The 15,957-nt window shown below is 45.4% G+C and overlaps 1 protein-coding gene across 1 annotated transcript in view; it reads right to left on the reverse strand.

Annotated features, from left to right (window-relative positions):
• Positions 1-2,572: 2,572 nt before the first annotated feature.
• Positions 2,573-15,957, reverse strand: part of PTGIR (prostaglandin I2 receptor) — a 39,500-nt gene continuing 26,115 nt past the window's right edge. The window contains exon 2 of the mRNA XM_081019104.1: positions 2,573-3,579. Coding sequence (XP_080875230.1) covers positions 3,328-3,579 — 252 coding nt within the window. The 3' untranslated portion in view covers positions 2,573-3,327. The remainder of the gene's footprint in view (positions 3,580-15,957) is intronic.

Raw genomic sequence — 15,957 nt, forward strand, 5'->3', positions numbered from 1 at the left:
ACTGTTTTTTGGGGGGGGCAGGAGGTGGGCGGGTGTGGAGGACTCCCTGGTCCTGAATGGGGTAACTGTGCCCCTGAAGGACCAGGTGCGCAGCCTGGGAGTCATTTTGGACTCACAGCTGTCCATGGAGGCGCAGGTCAATTCTGTGTCCAGGGCAGCTGTTTACCAGCTCCATCTGGTATGCAGGCTGAGACCCTATCTGCCTGCGGACTGTCTCCTCAGAGTGGTACATGCTCTGGTTATCTCCCACTTGGACTACTGCCATGCGTTCTACGTGGGGCTGCCTTTGAAGGTGACCCAGAAACTACATTTAATCCAGAATGCGGCAGCTAGACTGGTGACTGGGAGTGGCTGCTGAGACCATATAACACCGGTCCTGAAAGACCTACTAAATTGCCTCCCAGTATGTTTCCAAGCACAATTCAAAGTGTTGATGTTGACCTTTAAAGCCCTAAACGGCCTCGGTCCAGTACACCTGAAGGAGCATCTCCACCCCCATCGTTCTACCCAGACACTGAGGTCCAGCTCTGAGGGCCTTCTTGTGGTTTCCTTCCTGTGAGAAGTGAGGTTACAGAGAACCAGGCAGAGGGCCTTCTTGGTAGCGGCACCCATACCATGGAATGCCCTACCACCAGATGTCAAAGAGAACAACTATCTGAATTTAGAAGACATCTGAAGGCAGCTCTGTTTCGGGAAGTTTTTAATGTTTGATATTTTATCGTGTTTTTAATATTCTGTTAGGAGCCGCCCAGAGTGTCTGGGGAAACCCAGCTAGATGGGCGAGGTATAAATAATAAATTATTATTATTATTTATTAAACACACAGACACATACAAATTGCAAACTCGTGTGGAAATGTGGAGAACTGGACTTAAGACTGAGAAAAGCAAAAGAGACTGAGAGAAACGGAAATTAAGATTTACCTATAGACTCTCCTGCACCCCAGAAAATGAAGTATATGGGAAAGTTCCCTTGGTGGCACTTTCAAATAGAGGGGATGAGGGATAGATGGCAGTTCTGTGTGTACTTGCAGGATGTCCATTTTCTCTCCTGCCCTATTTCCTCTCCCACTGGTGCCCCCAATATTGGTGGCGGCTAAGGGCACCCTTCTAAGTGACAGCTGTTCAGTTCAGCACATGTGCAGAGAGAGCTATGATGGGGGAATTCTAGTACTCCTGTCTCGGGACTTGGATTCCAAATATTTACACAGAGGGGATTATTGCTTAGTTGGATGGTGGAGTGGGGGGAGGGGATGGAGAGATCTGGAAGAACATGCAGGAGATTAGCAAGTAAAAGAAATATTTACTCTGGGGCCTTAAGTCTTCCGGAGCTTCTGGCAAGTGTGGTGCAACTTGGGGGAGGAAGAACAGGAGCTACAGGTGCTTGGATGGGCAGAACAAATTTGGTCTCCCAAATCAGTCTACTTCCAAAAGCAGGCATTCAGAGAGTAACAAACTAAGCAGGGCTTGACACTGAGGCCCCATCCTGTCATGCTCCGCTCTCCCACTGGTCTTTAGCCTAAGGTTACCATATTTTTTCCAATGAATCTGGGGATACTTTTCAACTTCAGTGGATTTTGTATGGGAATGATTTGTAAATCCGGGGACTGTCCCTGGGAAACAGGAACATCTTGTAACCTTACTTTAGCCATATATTTTCAAGTTCATCCCTATAATCATATGGAATAGCAACTTGATTCTCTTTTGAGTGGAAGGCTGTAGGCTGGAGAGCAGAAAGGCGAAGTCAGCTGGAAAGAGGGATTATACCTTGTAGGCTCGCCCCACTTTGAGCCTCTGGGGAAAACATTTTGGCTGCAATTCTAACCCTGCTTACCCAGGAGTAAGCAGCATTGAATTCAGCAGGACTTATTTATGAATAGACTTGTTTAGGATTGGAGCGTTAGCTGGCTTGTATTGGCTCAACAACATGGCAATAGAAAGTTGTGTACGCCTTGGAAACTTTTCCCCAACCTGATACCCAGGAGATGTTTTGGACTACAACTTCCATCAGACACAGCTGTGCTGTGCTGGCTGGGGCTGATGGGAGTTGTAGGACAGAGGTTGGATGGCCCCCATCATCCTACCCGGACACTGAGGTCCAGCGCCGAGGGCCTTCTGGCGGTTCCCTCACTGCGAGAAGCGAAATTACAGGGAACCAGGCAGAGGGCCTTCTCGGTGGTGGCACCCGCCCTGTGGAGCGCCCTCCCACCAGATGTCAAAGAGAACAACTACCAGACTTTTAGAAGACATCTGAAGGCAGCCCTGTTTAGGGAAGCTTTTAATGTTTGATGTATTACAGGATTTTAATATTTTTTTGGGAAGCCGCCCAGAGTGGCTGGGGAAGCCCAGCCAGATGGGTGGGGTATAAACAATAAATTATTATTATTATATTATTATATCTGTCATGGATGCAAGGGGTTGGACTAGATGACCCGGTGACCCCTTCCAACTCTATGATCCTAGGTTGGCGAAGGTTTCTACCATGCTGTGTTTACGCGAGAGTTAAGCCACAGACTCGCCAGGCCCTTTTTGAGCTCTGTCTCTGTGCATTTTAAAGTACAGCCACGCAGGCGTGGTGGATAGAAACTTGCCGCTTTTTATTTCTACACCTTCAAAGATTCACAGTAAAGCTTCACAATCGAACCCTGTGCGCTAATCGACGCCGGAAGCGTGAAACTGGACAAACTTAATATCCATTATCCGTTTGGGTACGTTAGCAAACAAGGCAGAGCTGGGACTGGCACAGGTTGCTCAACATGCAGGCAAACCGAATGCTATACAGTCACATTTATCCTCTCTCTCTCTCTCCATCCTCTTCCTCTGTTTTGCCCTCTTGGTGCTTGAATTACAGACGCCCTTTTAATCTGATCTCCCGTCCTCTTTAACCAATGAGGAAAAGCAAAGCAGAGCATCCTTACGGAAAGGGTCGTCGCTCCCCTGATATAGAGTACCCGCTTTGCATGTTCAAGGTCCCAGGTAGCAGAATCTCCCGGTAGGGCTGGAATTGTCTCCTGCCTGAAACCTTGGAGAGCACCTGCCAATCAGTGTCGAGACATTCCTGAGCTGGACGGACCAATTGGGCACTTCCCGTGTCCTCCTGGAAATTTCCCTATGGGGGATGCCATTGTAGGGGGAAAGAATCTCTCCCCTCCAAAGACCTGTTCCTTCGCCACCACCCGCACCTGCTCCAACCTAACCCCACCAGTTCCTGGATCCTTGTTGAGATGCTCTGCAGGTGGGACATCATTTCAGCTCCTCCTCTGGGTCGTCACCCCGTCCCTCTGCGCCCACTGCCAGGAAGCGCCCCATCATAGGGTGGCTTTGGCTCTCAGCAGGCGGAATAGTCTTGGAAAGGGATGCCATCCTGTGTGCCGAGTGTGGCAGATGCTTTCTGCGTCCTGGACCACCAGGGCCACCAGAACTGGGAGTAGAAAAAGTTCCGGATGCTGCGGAAGACGGTTTTGCGGAAAATGATGAAGAGCCACGGGTCCACGATGGGGTTGAAGGCGCTGAATCGGAAGGCTTTCATGTCCTCATTCTCGATGTGGTCAGGGTTGATGCCCCCAATGTAAGCCCGGATCTGTGGCGGAAGAGAAGAGAAAAAGTCAGGAGAGGGGGAAAACATCACAAGATGTAGGTCGTAATATTATGATGGAAGATTGGGAAAAATTATGGAAAACTGATTTAAAAATTACAGATTGTTCCCTATTAAAGGAGAATTACATGAAGATGATGTACATATGGTACACGACACCAGTGCAGTTAGGGAAAATGTATAAAACTAGTTCAAATATACTGTATTTTTTGCTCTATAAGACGCACCAGACCACAAGACGCACCTAGTTTTTGGAGGAGGAAAACAAAAAAAAATATATTCTGAATCTCAGAAGCCAGAACAGCAAGAGGGATCAGCAATTCCTCTTGCTGTTCTGGCTTCTGGGATAGCTGCGCAGCGTGCATTCACTCCATAAGATGCACACACATTTCCCCTTACTTTTTAGGGGGGGGGAAGTGAGTTATAGAGCAAAAAATATGATATGTTGGAAGTGTAAGGAAAAGGAGGGGACATTTTATCATATGTGGTGGGATTGTAAGGTAATTAAAAAAAATTGGGAAGTGATATACAATGAATTGAAGAAAATGTTCCATTTGACATTTGTTAAAAAACCTGAAGCATTTTTGTTAGGGATTGTAGGGAAAGATCTGCCAAAAAAGCTGAAAAACATCTTCATGTATGCGACAACGGCCACGAGAGTTCTAATAGTACAAGGATGGAAGACTGAAGAAACTCCAACTAAAGAATCATGGCAAGAAAAATTGATGGACTGGGACTTCCGGGTTGGCGCCATCGCCGAATGGCGGACTCCCTCCGAGCTCCGGAGGGAGCCGGCTCGGCAGGGGCTGGGTCCTACCGCACCGGCGACGCGGGGACCCTTAAAAACCACGGCCACGGAGGCCGTGGACATGGAGACTCGGCTGGCACCGCCAGCGCCCTCCCGACTCGTGAAGGAGCCTTTTTAAAGGCTACGGATCGGGTGCCGGGGAGAAGCGTGGTGCTTTGAGTCCTCTGCTATCCCTGCCGAGCGAAGCCGCATGCCATCCGGCGGAGAGCGCTGACTTCTTCCATTGAAAATTCGGACTTTTTAACAACAACCCGTGAGTAATTTGGAAACCGGGTTCAAAAGGAGAAAAAAAGAATTTTTGTTCGGATTGGACACGAGCGGGGGGGGGGAATCCAAAAAGGAAGTCAGTCCCCCTCCCTACTGTAAACCTTCCAAAACAAGGATGGGGAAACCAAGGTCCAAAGAGATTTGTATTGCTGATAAAAACTAAGAATTCCACGATGGGGAACTACAAGAACTGTGCTGGAGGAAGAATTGAGGGAGAAGGGAAACGTAACCCCCCCCCCCTGGGAACCGGGGTGATTGAAGAGAGAGCCTGGTGAAAAGAGTCGGAGATTTTGACAGCTGTCAAAGTAGCTGTCAAAGTCGGAAAGCAGAGAGGATTTTATTATGAGAACTTTGCTGGTTAAATTTGTTACAATTTGCTATAACCCGTTAAAACTTGGATACAAAATGGCGAAAACATGGATAACAATCGGACTTTTGGACTAGAGAAAACAAAGTTACAACAATCCCCCTAGAGGAGTTTCGGGACATTACAAAGATGGTCGTAAGTGGAAAAATACCATTGGAATTTTACAGGACTGGTTATCTTCTGGGAAAGCTGCAAAACGGAAATAATATTTTGTCTACAGGGTGTTCAGCTAAAGGAGACAATAGAATTTTCTATTGAAGAAAGGAAGGGACTGAACGCAAGTTTTTGTTCCTGAATAATAATAATCCCTGCAGAGTTATTAAGCTTCTGAATTAGAACGTTTCAGCAGCGGAACAAGAGGAAACTGGACTACAACTTGGAAAGAACAATGGGGGGAGTTTTATTAAAGATTTGAAGTTAAATGTCTTAAAAAATAACTATAAAAAGAAAAAGCCAGCAAGGAGTTGGGGGAAATAGGTGATTTATGGACTTTAAGAATTCCAGGCAGACAACATGGTTTGGTGGTCAGGGGGAAATTAAACCGGGGACAGGGGGGGGAGAACTAAAATCCAAAGGCTTGTCAACTTTTTTTTTTCTGAATTGGCTCTTTTTTATCTATTATATCTTTTATTTCTTATTTCTTATATTTCTATTGTGTGGGGTGTCCTTATCATTAAAAAAAGGGAAATTGTGGAATGAAAATGGGGTGGGCCCTGGGGAGAGAACTTTTGTCTTCTATTTAAGGGTATTGATGTGGAGTGTATAAATTTTAAATTCGAATAATGGTTTAAACAAATTAAGTTTTAATTAGAACTGAGAGCTTGTGGAGCCAACAATATGAAAGGGGAATATGGTAGGGGTGGGGGAAGGGGGGAGTCCCGGAAAGTGGATGTATGAAAATAAGGCTTTGAATGTACTTTAATCTTTACTTTCTGTATTTTTGAAAATCTTAATAAATATCATTTAAAAAAAAGAAAAAAAGAAAAATTGATGGACTATTCAGAACTGGCAAAACTGACATAAACTACGGGACAAGGATAACTGTGACTTTAAGGATGAATGGGAACCCTTTACAAAGTATCTGAAGATGCAACAAAGCGAACTGGACTACTTGGCAGGTTTTGAATAAACATTCACAAACATTATATTGATAATAATCAGCTAAATCTATACAACTTTGTAACATGCAGAAAACAGCAAGTCTCAGAGAAAGACTGGAACTGAGGGAAGCCGGGGGGTGGGGGTGGGTGGGTTTTGTGTGGGTGGGTGGGGGGAGGGAGGGAGGACAAATGGGGAAAAAAAGAAGGATGATATGTTTCTGGATAATATGTTTTGTTTTAATTTTGAATAAAAAAAATTAAAAAAAGGAAAAGGGGACAGCAGCAGCTGCTTCCAGCCCAGTACCATGTGGGTTACTTGAAAGGAACCCCTGGCTGCTTTGGGCAAGTTCCCTGCCCACCCTCCCACCTCCTTTGCAAACAGCTTAGTTGGATCACAGCCAACTAATGCACACAGAGAGTCTTGGGTTCAATTTCTGACACCTCCAGTTGCACCTCAGGAGGTGAGTGGAGACCCCGGGAAGCCAAGACAAGCAAGCTATACCTGAAGGAGCGTCTCCACCCCCCATTGTTCAGCCTGGACACTGAGGTCCAGCTCCAAGGGCCTTCTGGCGGCTCCCTCATTGCGAGAAGTGAGGGTACAGGAAACCAGGCAGAGGGCCTTCTCGGTGGTGGCACCCGCCCTGTGGAACACCCTCCCACCAGATGTCAAGGAAATAAACAACTATCTGTCCTTTAGAAGACATCTGAAGGCAACCCTGTTTCGGGAAGTTTTTAATGTTTGATGTTTTATCGTGTTTTTAATATTCTGTTGGGAGCCGCCCAGGGTGGCTGGGGAAACCCAGCCAGACGGGCAGAGTATAAATAATTAATTAATATTACTATTATTAAGCAACTTGGAGAAAAACGATAAGTGGTTTTCACATTAAGTCTGTATTCGACTCATCCCAAATTGGCAAAAGACGCGGTTTGGAAGTTTAAAAGGACCAGTACACCTGCCATTTCAGGAATTTCCTTCCTTGCCTCTTCCTCAAATCTGTACACATGATTGCCATCACCTGCGACCAACTCTATTTATATACAGCGGTACCTCGGGTTAATTACTTAATTTGTTCTGGAGGTCAGTTCTTAACCTGAAACTGTTCTTAACCTGAAGCACCACTTCAGCTAATGGGGCCTCCATTAGCCGAAGCATGATTTCTGTTCTTACCCTGAAGCAAAATTCTTAATCCGAGGTACTATTTCTGGGTTAGAGGAGTCTGTAACCTGAAGCGTATGTAACCTGAAGCGTATGTAACCCAAGGTACCACTGTATCTGCAAGGCGGACTGGAGTCAAGAACCATCGGCAGGCTGTTTTTAAGGAGTTTCCTCGAATATTTGCAGAGGCAGATCTAAAAGGGAGAGCAAGCCACAGCTTTCCCCACCACACATTAGTCAACACGCTTCGAAGACCCAAGCAGATTTCAAAGAAGGGAGAGGCAAAAACAGAAGGTTTAACAGCGAAGAACATATAAAAAAGACAAGTTGTCTGTGCATTCTGGATCTAACCCAACCCTCGAGTCAGTTCAAATTCCTGATGACTGCCTCCTGCACTTCAGGCATGCTTAGAAAATAGTGTACCGTATTTTTCGCTCTATAAGATGCATTTTTCCCCTCCTAAAAAGTAAGGGGAAATGTGTGTGTGTCTTATGGAGCAAATGCAGGCTGTGCAGCTATCCCAGAAGCCAGAACATCAAGAGGGATCGTTGCTTTCACTGCGCAGCGATCCCTCTTGCTGTTCTGGCTTCTAGGATTCAGAATATTTTTTTCTTGTTTTCCTCCTCCGAAAACTAGGTGCATCTTATGGTCTGGTGCGCCTTATAGAGCGAAAAATATGGTAATTGCTGAGTGTGTAACCAATTTAGGCCCAGATCTTGTTAACCTGCCGAAAGCCCCTCTTATGATAAAGGGGTGGTTTTTTTGCTCATGAAAGCCTATCGTGTGAACACAACACAAGTGGTGTTGTTTTCAATTAAAAAGTTGGCAACTCTCACGGTGACCAAACGCTGAGAGTTGTGAAATTGTTCTGAGAGGGAAGTGTGACTGAAACAGAGAAAGTCCCTCCACGCTCAGTGAGCTGCGTGTAGCAATTTGCTTGAGAGGGAGATTTCCTCATGCCTCGAGAATCTTAGGGGGCCAGCTGTGATCCTTTTGCTGTGGCTTCCGCAAGAGCTCAGTGGAGATCCAGGCGGATGGACCACCCCACTGATGGTTGCAGGCTGTTCCCCTTCTTCCATATCCCATTTCATGACAGAGAAGAGATGGGGTCTTTAGCCTAGTAGGAATACGGGCTTGCAAGCTCTTGTTGCTCAAACCACTGTGAATTAATTCTAGCTCTAACTGATTCACCACTGGGAGCCTGTTTCTTTTTTCTTTCCTTTTCCTTTTCAAATAATCTTTATTAGTTTTTCAATTAGATACGCCACATACAAATACTGTATTACATTTTTCATTTGTACTTGCTCTTCAGAGCTGACTTCCCTCCTTCCTTCTTCTGGTTTTTTATATCACATATAATTTTATCGCATTATTTTCTTCCATTTTATATATTGTTATTCATTTCCCATATTTGTCCATAGTGTATCCATAAACAAATAAGTCCTCATGTTTATACAATTCTTGTTGTCTGTCTGTATTCATTTACCACTACTGTTGGTTATATTAGTTTCCTTATACATTTTGTTTCTTATTATTTTCATTATCCATCACTTTTCTTAATCTTTCCCGTTATGAGGTTTGTTTCCAATTTTACTGGTTTTACTATTTCATCTTATCTTTCTTTTATACAACATAATTTTTTCCCATTCTTTATGAAATGTTTCCTCGGCCTGTTGTCAAATTTTCCCTGTTAGTTTGGCTATTTCTTGCATATTCCATTACCTTTGTCGCCATTCTTCTACTGTTGTTAATTGCTGCTGTTTCCAAACCTGGGCTAGCAGTAACCTCGCCGCTGTTGTTGCATATAAAAACAGTTTCTGATCGTTCTTAACTATATCTTCTCCTACCATTCCTAACAAGAATGCCTCTGGCTTTTTCAAAAATGTAGATCTAAAGATCATCTTTAGCTCAATATATATATATATATATATATATATATATATATATATATATATGTTTCAATATATGGGTTAAGAGTAAGAATCATAAAATTGTAGCGCTGGAAGGGACCCCAATGCTAAATGTCATGATGCCATGACATAATTTAAACTACATTACTGTATTTTAAAGGGATATGGGTGGTGCTGTGTGTTAAACCACAGAGCCTAGGACTTGCCGATCAGAAGGTCGGCGGTTCGAATCCCCACGACGGGGTGAGCTCCCGTTGCTCGGTCCCTGCTCCTGCCAACCTAGCAGTTCGGAAGCACGTCAAAGTGCAAGTAGATAAATAGGTACCACTCCGGCGGGAAGGTAAACGGCGTTTCTGTGTGCTGCTCTGGTTCACCAGAAGCGGCTTAGTCATGCTGGCCACATGACCCGGAAGCTGTACGCCGGCTCCCTCGGCCTATAGAGCGAGATGAGCGCCGCAACCCCAGAGTCGGTCACGACTGGACCTAATAGTCAGGGGTCCCTTTACCTTTACTGTATTTTAATATTTTGTTGGAAACCACCCAGAGTGGCTGTGGAAGCCCAGCCAGATGGGCGGGGTATAAGTAATAAATTATTATTATTATTATTATTATCTAGTCCAACCCACTGCAAGGCAGGAATCTCAGCTAAAGCATCCCTGACAAATGGCCGTCCAACTTCTGCTTAAAAACCTCCAAGGAAGGAAAGCTCACCACCTCCTGAGGGAGTCTGTTCTTTTCTCTTCCCCCTTCTATTCCTAGGTCATGCTTTGCAATTGCTTCCGCATTCCTGATATGTTAGTGCAACAGTTTGCAAACACAGATGTTTTAAAAAAACAAAAAACAAGAACTACTCTCAGTGTGGGCAGTTTTGAATTTTTTAGCTCTTTAAAAAAAGTAATGATGTTATTTTGCTCCTAGGGTGGTTCTGGAACCCTTTCTATATGCCATTCAAGGGCTAAATGTGTGAGCCGGGTGCGTGTGAGAGAGAGGAAAAGCAGTGTCATAGTGGCAGAGATGGGGCCAGTGATTGTAGAATCACTACGAGAAGCCAAGTTACAGGGAACCAGGCAGAGGGCCTTCTCGGTAGTGGCGCCCTCCCTGTGGAACGCCCTCCCACCAGATGTCAAAGAGAACAACAACTACCAGACTTTTAGAAGACATCTGAAGGCAGCCCTGTTTAGGGAAGCTTTTAATGTTTGATGTATCATTGTATTTTAATATTCTTTTGGAAGCCGCCCAGAGTGGCTGGGGAAACCCAGCCAGATGGGCGGGGTATAAATAATAAATTATTATTATTATTATTATCATAAAAGAGTAAAGTTGGAAGGGACCCCAAGGGTCATCTAGTCCAACCCCCCTGTATTGCAATGCTTAATGATGAGTTTAATCATGCCTGTGGGGATTTGAATTTGAGCCTTCTCAGTCCTAATCCTAACCCGGCACCACACTCTGCTGCTTTATATACTCCTCCTTCACCATCTTAATAATAATAATAATAATAATAATTTATACCCCACCCATCTGGCTGGGCTTCCCCAGCCACTCTGGGCGGCTTCCAATAAAATATTAAAATACCGTAATACATCAAACATTAAAAGCTTCCCTAAACAGGGCTGCCTTCAGATGTCTTCTAAAAGTTTGGTAGTTGTTGTTCTCTTTGACATCTGAAGGGAGGGTGTTCCACAGGGAGGGCGCCACCACCGAGAAGGCCCTCTGCCTGGTTCCCTGTAACTTGGCTTCTCGCAGGGAGGGAACTGCCAGAAGGCCCTCAGCGCTGGACCTCAGTGTCCGGGTAGAACGATGGGGGTGGAGACGCTCCTTCAGGTATACTGGAGGAGGTTCTCTGGGGGTTCCAGCTGAAGATCTCCGTCATCATCACTGCTGATCTCAGAGTGGCTGAAATGCAAACGTTGTCTGATCTTCACATCCCCCTTTTGCAATGCTTTCCCTCTTTCCCCATCCCTTGTGTGCCGGCCTGCCCTTCTGTGATTCATTGCCTTCCTTAAAATAACCCCAACTGGGGCAAAGATCACAACACAGTAGAAGCTTTCCCTACAAACTCTTGTTTTTTACAACACTCCCTTACCCCTGCCCTCAAAAAAGCCAACCCCACCCTACCCCAAACCCCAGAGACTGGAGTTTGCCCAAATGCCATACAGTGGTACCTCAGGTTAAGTAATTCGTTCCGGAGGTCTGTTCTTAACCTGAAACTGTTCTTAACCTGAAGCACCAGTTTAGCTAATGGGGCCTCCTGCTGCCCCCCCCCCCCAATTTCTGTTCTTATCCTGAAGCAAAGTTCTTAACCTGAGGTACTATTTCTGGGTTAGCGGAGTCTGTAACCTGAAACGTATGTAACCTGAAGCGTATGTAACCTGAGGTACCACTGTACTCTCTTTTAAACCGAGAAACAATTTTGCCTAGGTTCACATCTATATGGGATGGAGCTGCTCAGGTGAGGATGATCAAAGGTGAGGTGGAAAAGGCAGTCAGGCCTCACGTATCCTGAGAAACTTTGGTACAGTACTCAAAAGAACGCAAGGCCATAAATTATAAGGAGAGCCCAGCAGGATCAGGCCAGTGGTCCATCAAGTCCAGAGTCCTGTTCTCACAGTGGCCAACCAGAAGGAAGAAAAAGGAGGCTACATATTCTTCTGGAAAGGTCCATCAGAACAAGAACATCCTTTCTTTTTCATGCAAGGTGAGACGTATGTAGGACCTTTGGCAACTTAAGTTGACAGAATACGTGCAGCTTGCAGACTTAACATACAGAAAAAGAGAACAAGAAGAACACACGTTTGGAGAAGGTTGGAAAACGTTTGTTGACTATATGGGAAATAACTGTGTACAGCTGAAAACGCTGGCAACGTGAAGATAAATTCAACAGGGTAAATAAGTTTTGATGGATGTAATAGTGGAATGGGACGGGGGTGGCGCTGTGGATCAAACCACAGAGCCTAGGACTTGCCGATCAGAAGGTCGGCGGTTCGAATCCCGCGACGGGGTGAGCTCCCGTTGCTCGGTCCCTGCTCCTGTCAACCTAGCAGTTCAAAAGCACAAAGTACAAGTAGATAAATAGGTATCGCTCCAGCGGGATGGTAAACGGCGTTTCCGTGCGCTGCTCTGGTTCGCCAGAAGCGGCTTAGTCATGCTGGCCACATGACCCGGAAGCTGTACACCAGCTCCCTCGGCCAATAAAGCGAGATGAGCGCCACAACCCCAGAGTCGGCCACGACTGGACCTAACGGTCAGGGGTCCCTTTACCTTTAATAGTGGAATACTGAATGGTATAGTTTTTTGTAAAATATGCAAGGATTTATGATATGCAAAATGGAGCATGGAAGGAGAAGAAGGGAAGTTGTTGATATCTTAAGGATGTAAAAACGAGTACTTTAAATTGTAAAACAGGAAATTTAATAAAAATTATATTCCTTGGGATTCTCTTCTTTTGGCTTTCCTGACCTAGGTGGAGACTGGCCCAGTCCACTGGATCCCTTCCCAGTGTAACCTGTTGGCCCCTTCTCTTCTCCATCCTGGCCCAACTAGTCTCCCTCGCCCAGGGTCCCCAAACACAGAGTTTCATTTGACCCCCCCCTTTGAAAATGCTGCCTGTGTTGACTATGAGATCTTGCCTGCCTTCACTGCCATAGCAGAAGGAAGGAGAGTGATGAGGGCTGGATTACATTCAACGCGACATCTGAGTAGGTTATGCAAAGCAGAGCCTGTTCCAAGTCTGTGGTTACACTTGGCTTACAATGTGGGCAGCTTGTGGGCTCCATGTTCTTTTGTCGAGCAATGAATATATAAGGAGGTGAGCTTTATTCGAAGGGTTGAGAATCGCTCGTTAATGCCGGTAGGGACTTCTGACAGGAACGCCACAAGATTTTTGATAGCAAAACCTATGTTCTTCTTGTTCTCTTATTCTGTGTGTTAAGTCTGCAAGCTGTGCATATTCTGTCAACTTAAGTTACCAAAGGTCGTAGCTACGTCTCACCTTGCATGAAACAGAAAGGATGTTCTTGCTCAGATGGACCTTTCCAGAAGAACGTGTAGCCTCCTTTTTATTCCTTCAGTTGTCCCTCGCCTGCTCTTCGAGTCTCTTGGAGCCTGCAATATCGATACTAATACACTCCACGATGGCGATCAAGATTATACCTCAACACAGGCTACAAGGAAGGAAAGGTAAAGGGACCACTGACCATTAGGTCCAGTCGTGACTGACTCTGGGGTTGCGGGGCGCTCATCTCGCTTTACTGGCTGAGGGAGCCGGCATACAGCTTCCGGGTCATGTGGCCAGCATGACTAAGCCGCTTCTGGCGAACCAGAGCAGTGCACAGAAACGCCGTTTACCTTCCCGCCGGAGCAGTACCTATTTATCTACTTGCACTTTGACGTGCTTTCGAACTGCTAGGTTGGCAAGAGCAGGGACCGAGCAACGGGAGCTCACCCCGTTGCGGGGATTCAAACCGTCGACCTTCTGATCGGCAAGTTCTAGGCTCTGTGGTTTAACCCACAGCGCCACCAGCGTCCCAATCAAGGAAGGAAACCAAGGCGCAAAATGAACACTCAAGCCCTTCAAGATCCCATTAAGCGAGATTGCTTCCAAACGACTCTTAAGAACCATCTGCTTTCAGAATTCCCTGATAACATCGAGGAACACTGGACCAAGCTAAAAACATCCATTATTGCAGCCTGTGAACAAACTATTGGATACCAAACCAAGAAACACCAGGACTGGTTTGATGAGAATGACAGTGAGATTGAACACATGATTGACAAGAAAAGGAAGGCCTTTCAGAGCTGGCAAAAAGATAGAAACTGTCCCACTAAGAAAAAATTGGCCTTCACATTCACTTACGGACTCATTGTTAAAACCGTGTTTATGGAAGACAATCTTACTCGGCTACGAGCGATTGCCAAAGAGATAAGAAGATATAAGGAGGGCTGTTTGAATTCTACAGTTTCTCTCTCTCACACACAGGGACAAACAGAGTCCCACATGAAATCTGACATCCAGCAGGGAATTGGGAGAGAATTTGGAAGAATTAAAACTGTACACTAGTGATGTATGGAAGTGAGAGCTGGACCATAAAGAAGGCTGATCGCCAAAGAATTGATGCTTTTGAATTATGGTGCTGGAGGAGACTCTTGAGAGTCCCATGGACTGCAAGAAGATCAAACCTCTCCATTCTTAGGGAAATCAGCCCTGAGTGCTCACTGGAAGGACAGATCGTGAAGCTGAGGCTCCAATACTTTGGCCACCTCATGAGAAGAGAAGACTCCCGTGAAAAGACCCTGATGTTGGGAAAGATTGAGGGCACAAGGAGAAGGGGATGACAGAGGACGAGATGGTTGGACAGTGTTCTCGAAGCTACCAGCATGAGTTTGACCAAACTGTGAGAGGCAGTGGAAGACAGGAGTGCTTGGCGTGCTCTGGTCCAGGGGGTCACGAAGGGTCGGACACGACTAAATGACTAAACAACAACAACAACAACAAAACTGTGCACTGCCTCAGGGAGGGCGGGAGACTTGGGAGAAAAGCTGTATATCCATCCAATAATTTATAATTTAAAATCCCAGTTCCGCTGACTAGCTTGCATCATGACTGTGAAGATGCAACTGCTGCTGGAACAGATCCAGTCGCCTTTGTTCATGGTGCTTTCAGAAACGTGGACCTTGGATCAGACCAATTGCCACTTGAAATGCATGGGTTTTTATCTTATCCACAGTAGATAAGGGAGTGTATCTTCCGATAAATTTAAATTAGCTTGAAACCAATGTAAACGAGCTTCATCACTGTCGCAGCTCCCCCTCCCTGACCAAAATCGTAATTTTGTGAGGGCTCTTTGAGATCTGTAACCCCTTCACAGGACTTCAGTTTTGAAAGTTCTTCAGTTGAGTATGTACAGTTTAAATGGGTCAGAAACTGGTTTAAATTGGTAGTGTAGACATACCTAAGGGGAACAATAAACCCCAGTCCTACTGAGAGAAGCCCTTACAATTTGAAAATAAATGGGTGGGAGGAAAGGGAAATGAACATGATCTCTGTTTTGATTGATGTGAGTTGAAAATATAAAATGGCATGTATAACGGCAACTCTGAGATGCTTTGTTTAGAAAGGAAGTTGGCCGAATCTCTGGTCCTGGCTGCAAATCTTGCTGTCTATTTTATGTTTCCCTCCTGACAAATCCATATCCCAATTCAAACACTGTTGAATGGATCCGAGTGTCATTTGACTAAGTATACAATATTGTATTTCCTGGAGCATCAGCCTCAGAAGTGACACTGAGGCCTTGCTTCGCTCCAAAGCTTGGAGTCATCAGCCTTAATTTGTGCCATCCAATTATGACGAGGCCTGCAATTACCTAGCAATCTCATTAACCCCCCTCGCCATAAAAGCACGGCGGGATTATTTCTGGTTTGATTACGGTTGTGGCAGCGGAAGGAGCCAGGGGTTTCCTGCGTGATAACATCCCAGGGTGCAAGAATCATTAAGCTACCTCTCTGGGGTCTGGATTTAACTTATTATATTATATGCAGGAAGGTTGGGGGTGAACTGAAGCACAAAGAGAGATCTGCTCTCCTCATCCACCTGCAAAAAAACAAAAGCACCCTCCACCCCACCCCCCACCGTGGACACTCCCAGATACAGACTTAATATTGTAAATCGGTTGTTCAGGTATTTTTGCAATGTAACAAGCTTTATTAATAGTCTTACAATACATTACATATATATAGTACATCTCGTAAAGTGAGAT

This window comes from Podarcis pityusensis (genome assembly GCF_964106645.2).
Source record: "Podarcis pityusensis genome assembly, chromosome: 8".
Taxonomy (NCBI): Eukaryota; Metazoa; Chordata; class Lepidosauria; order Squamata; family Lacertidae; genus Podarcis; species Podarcis pityusensis.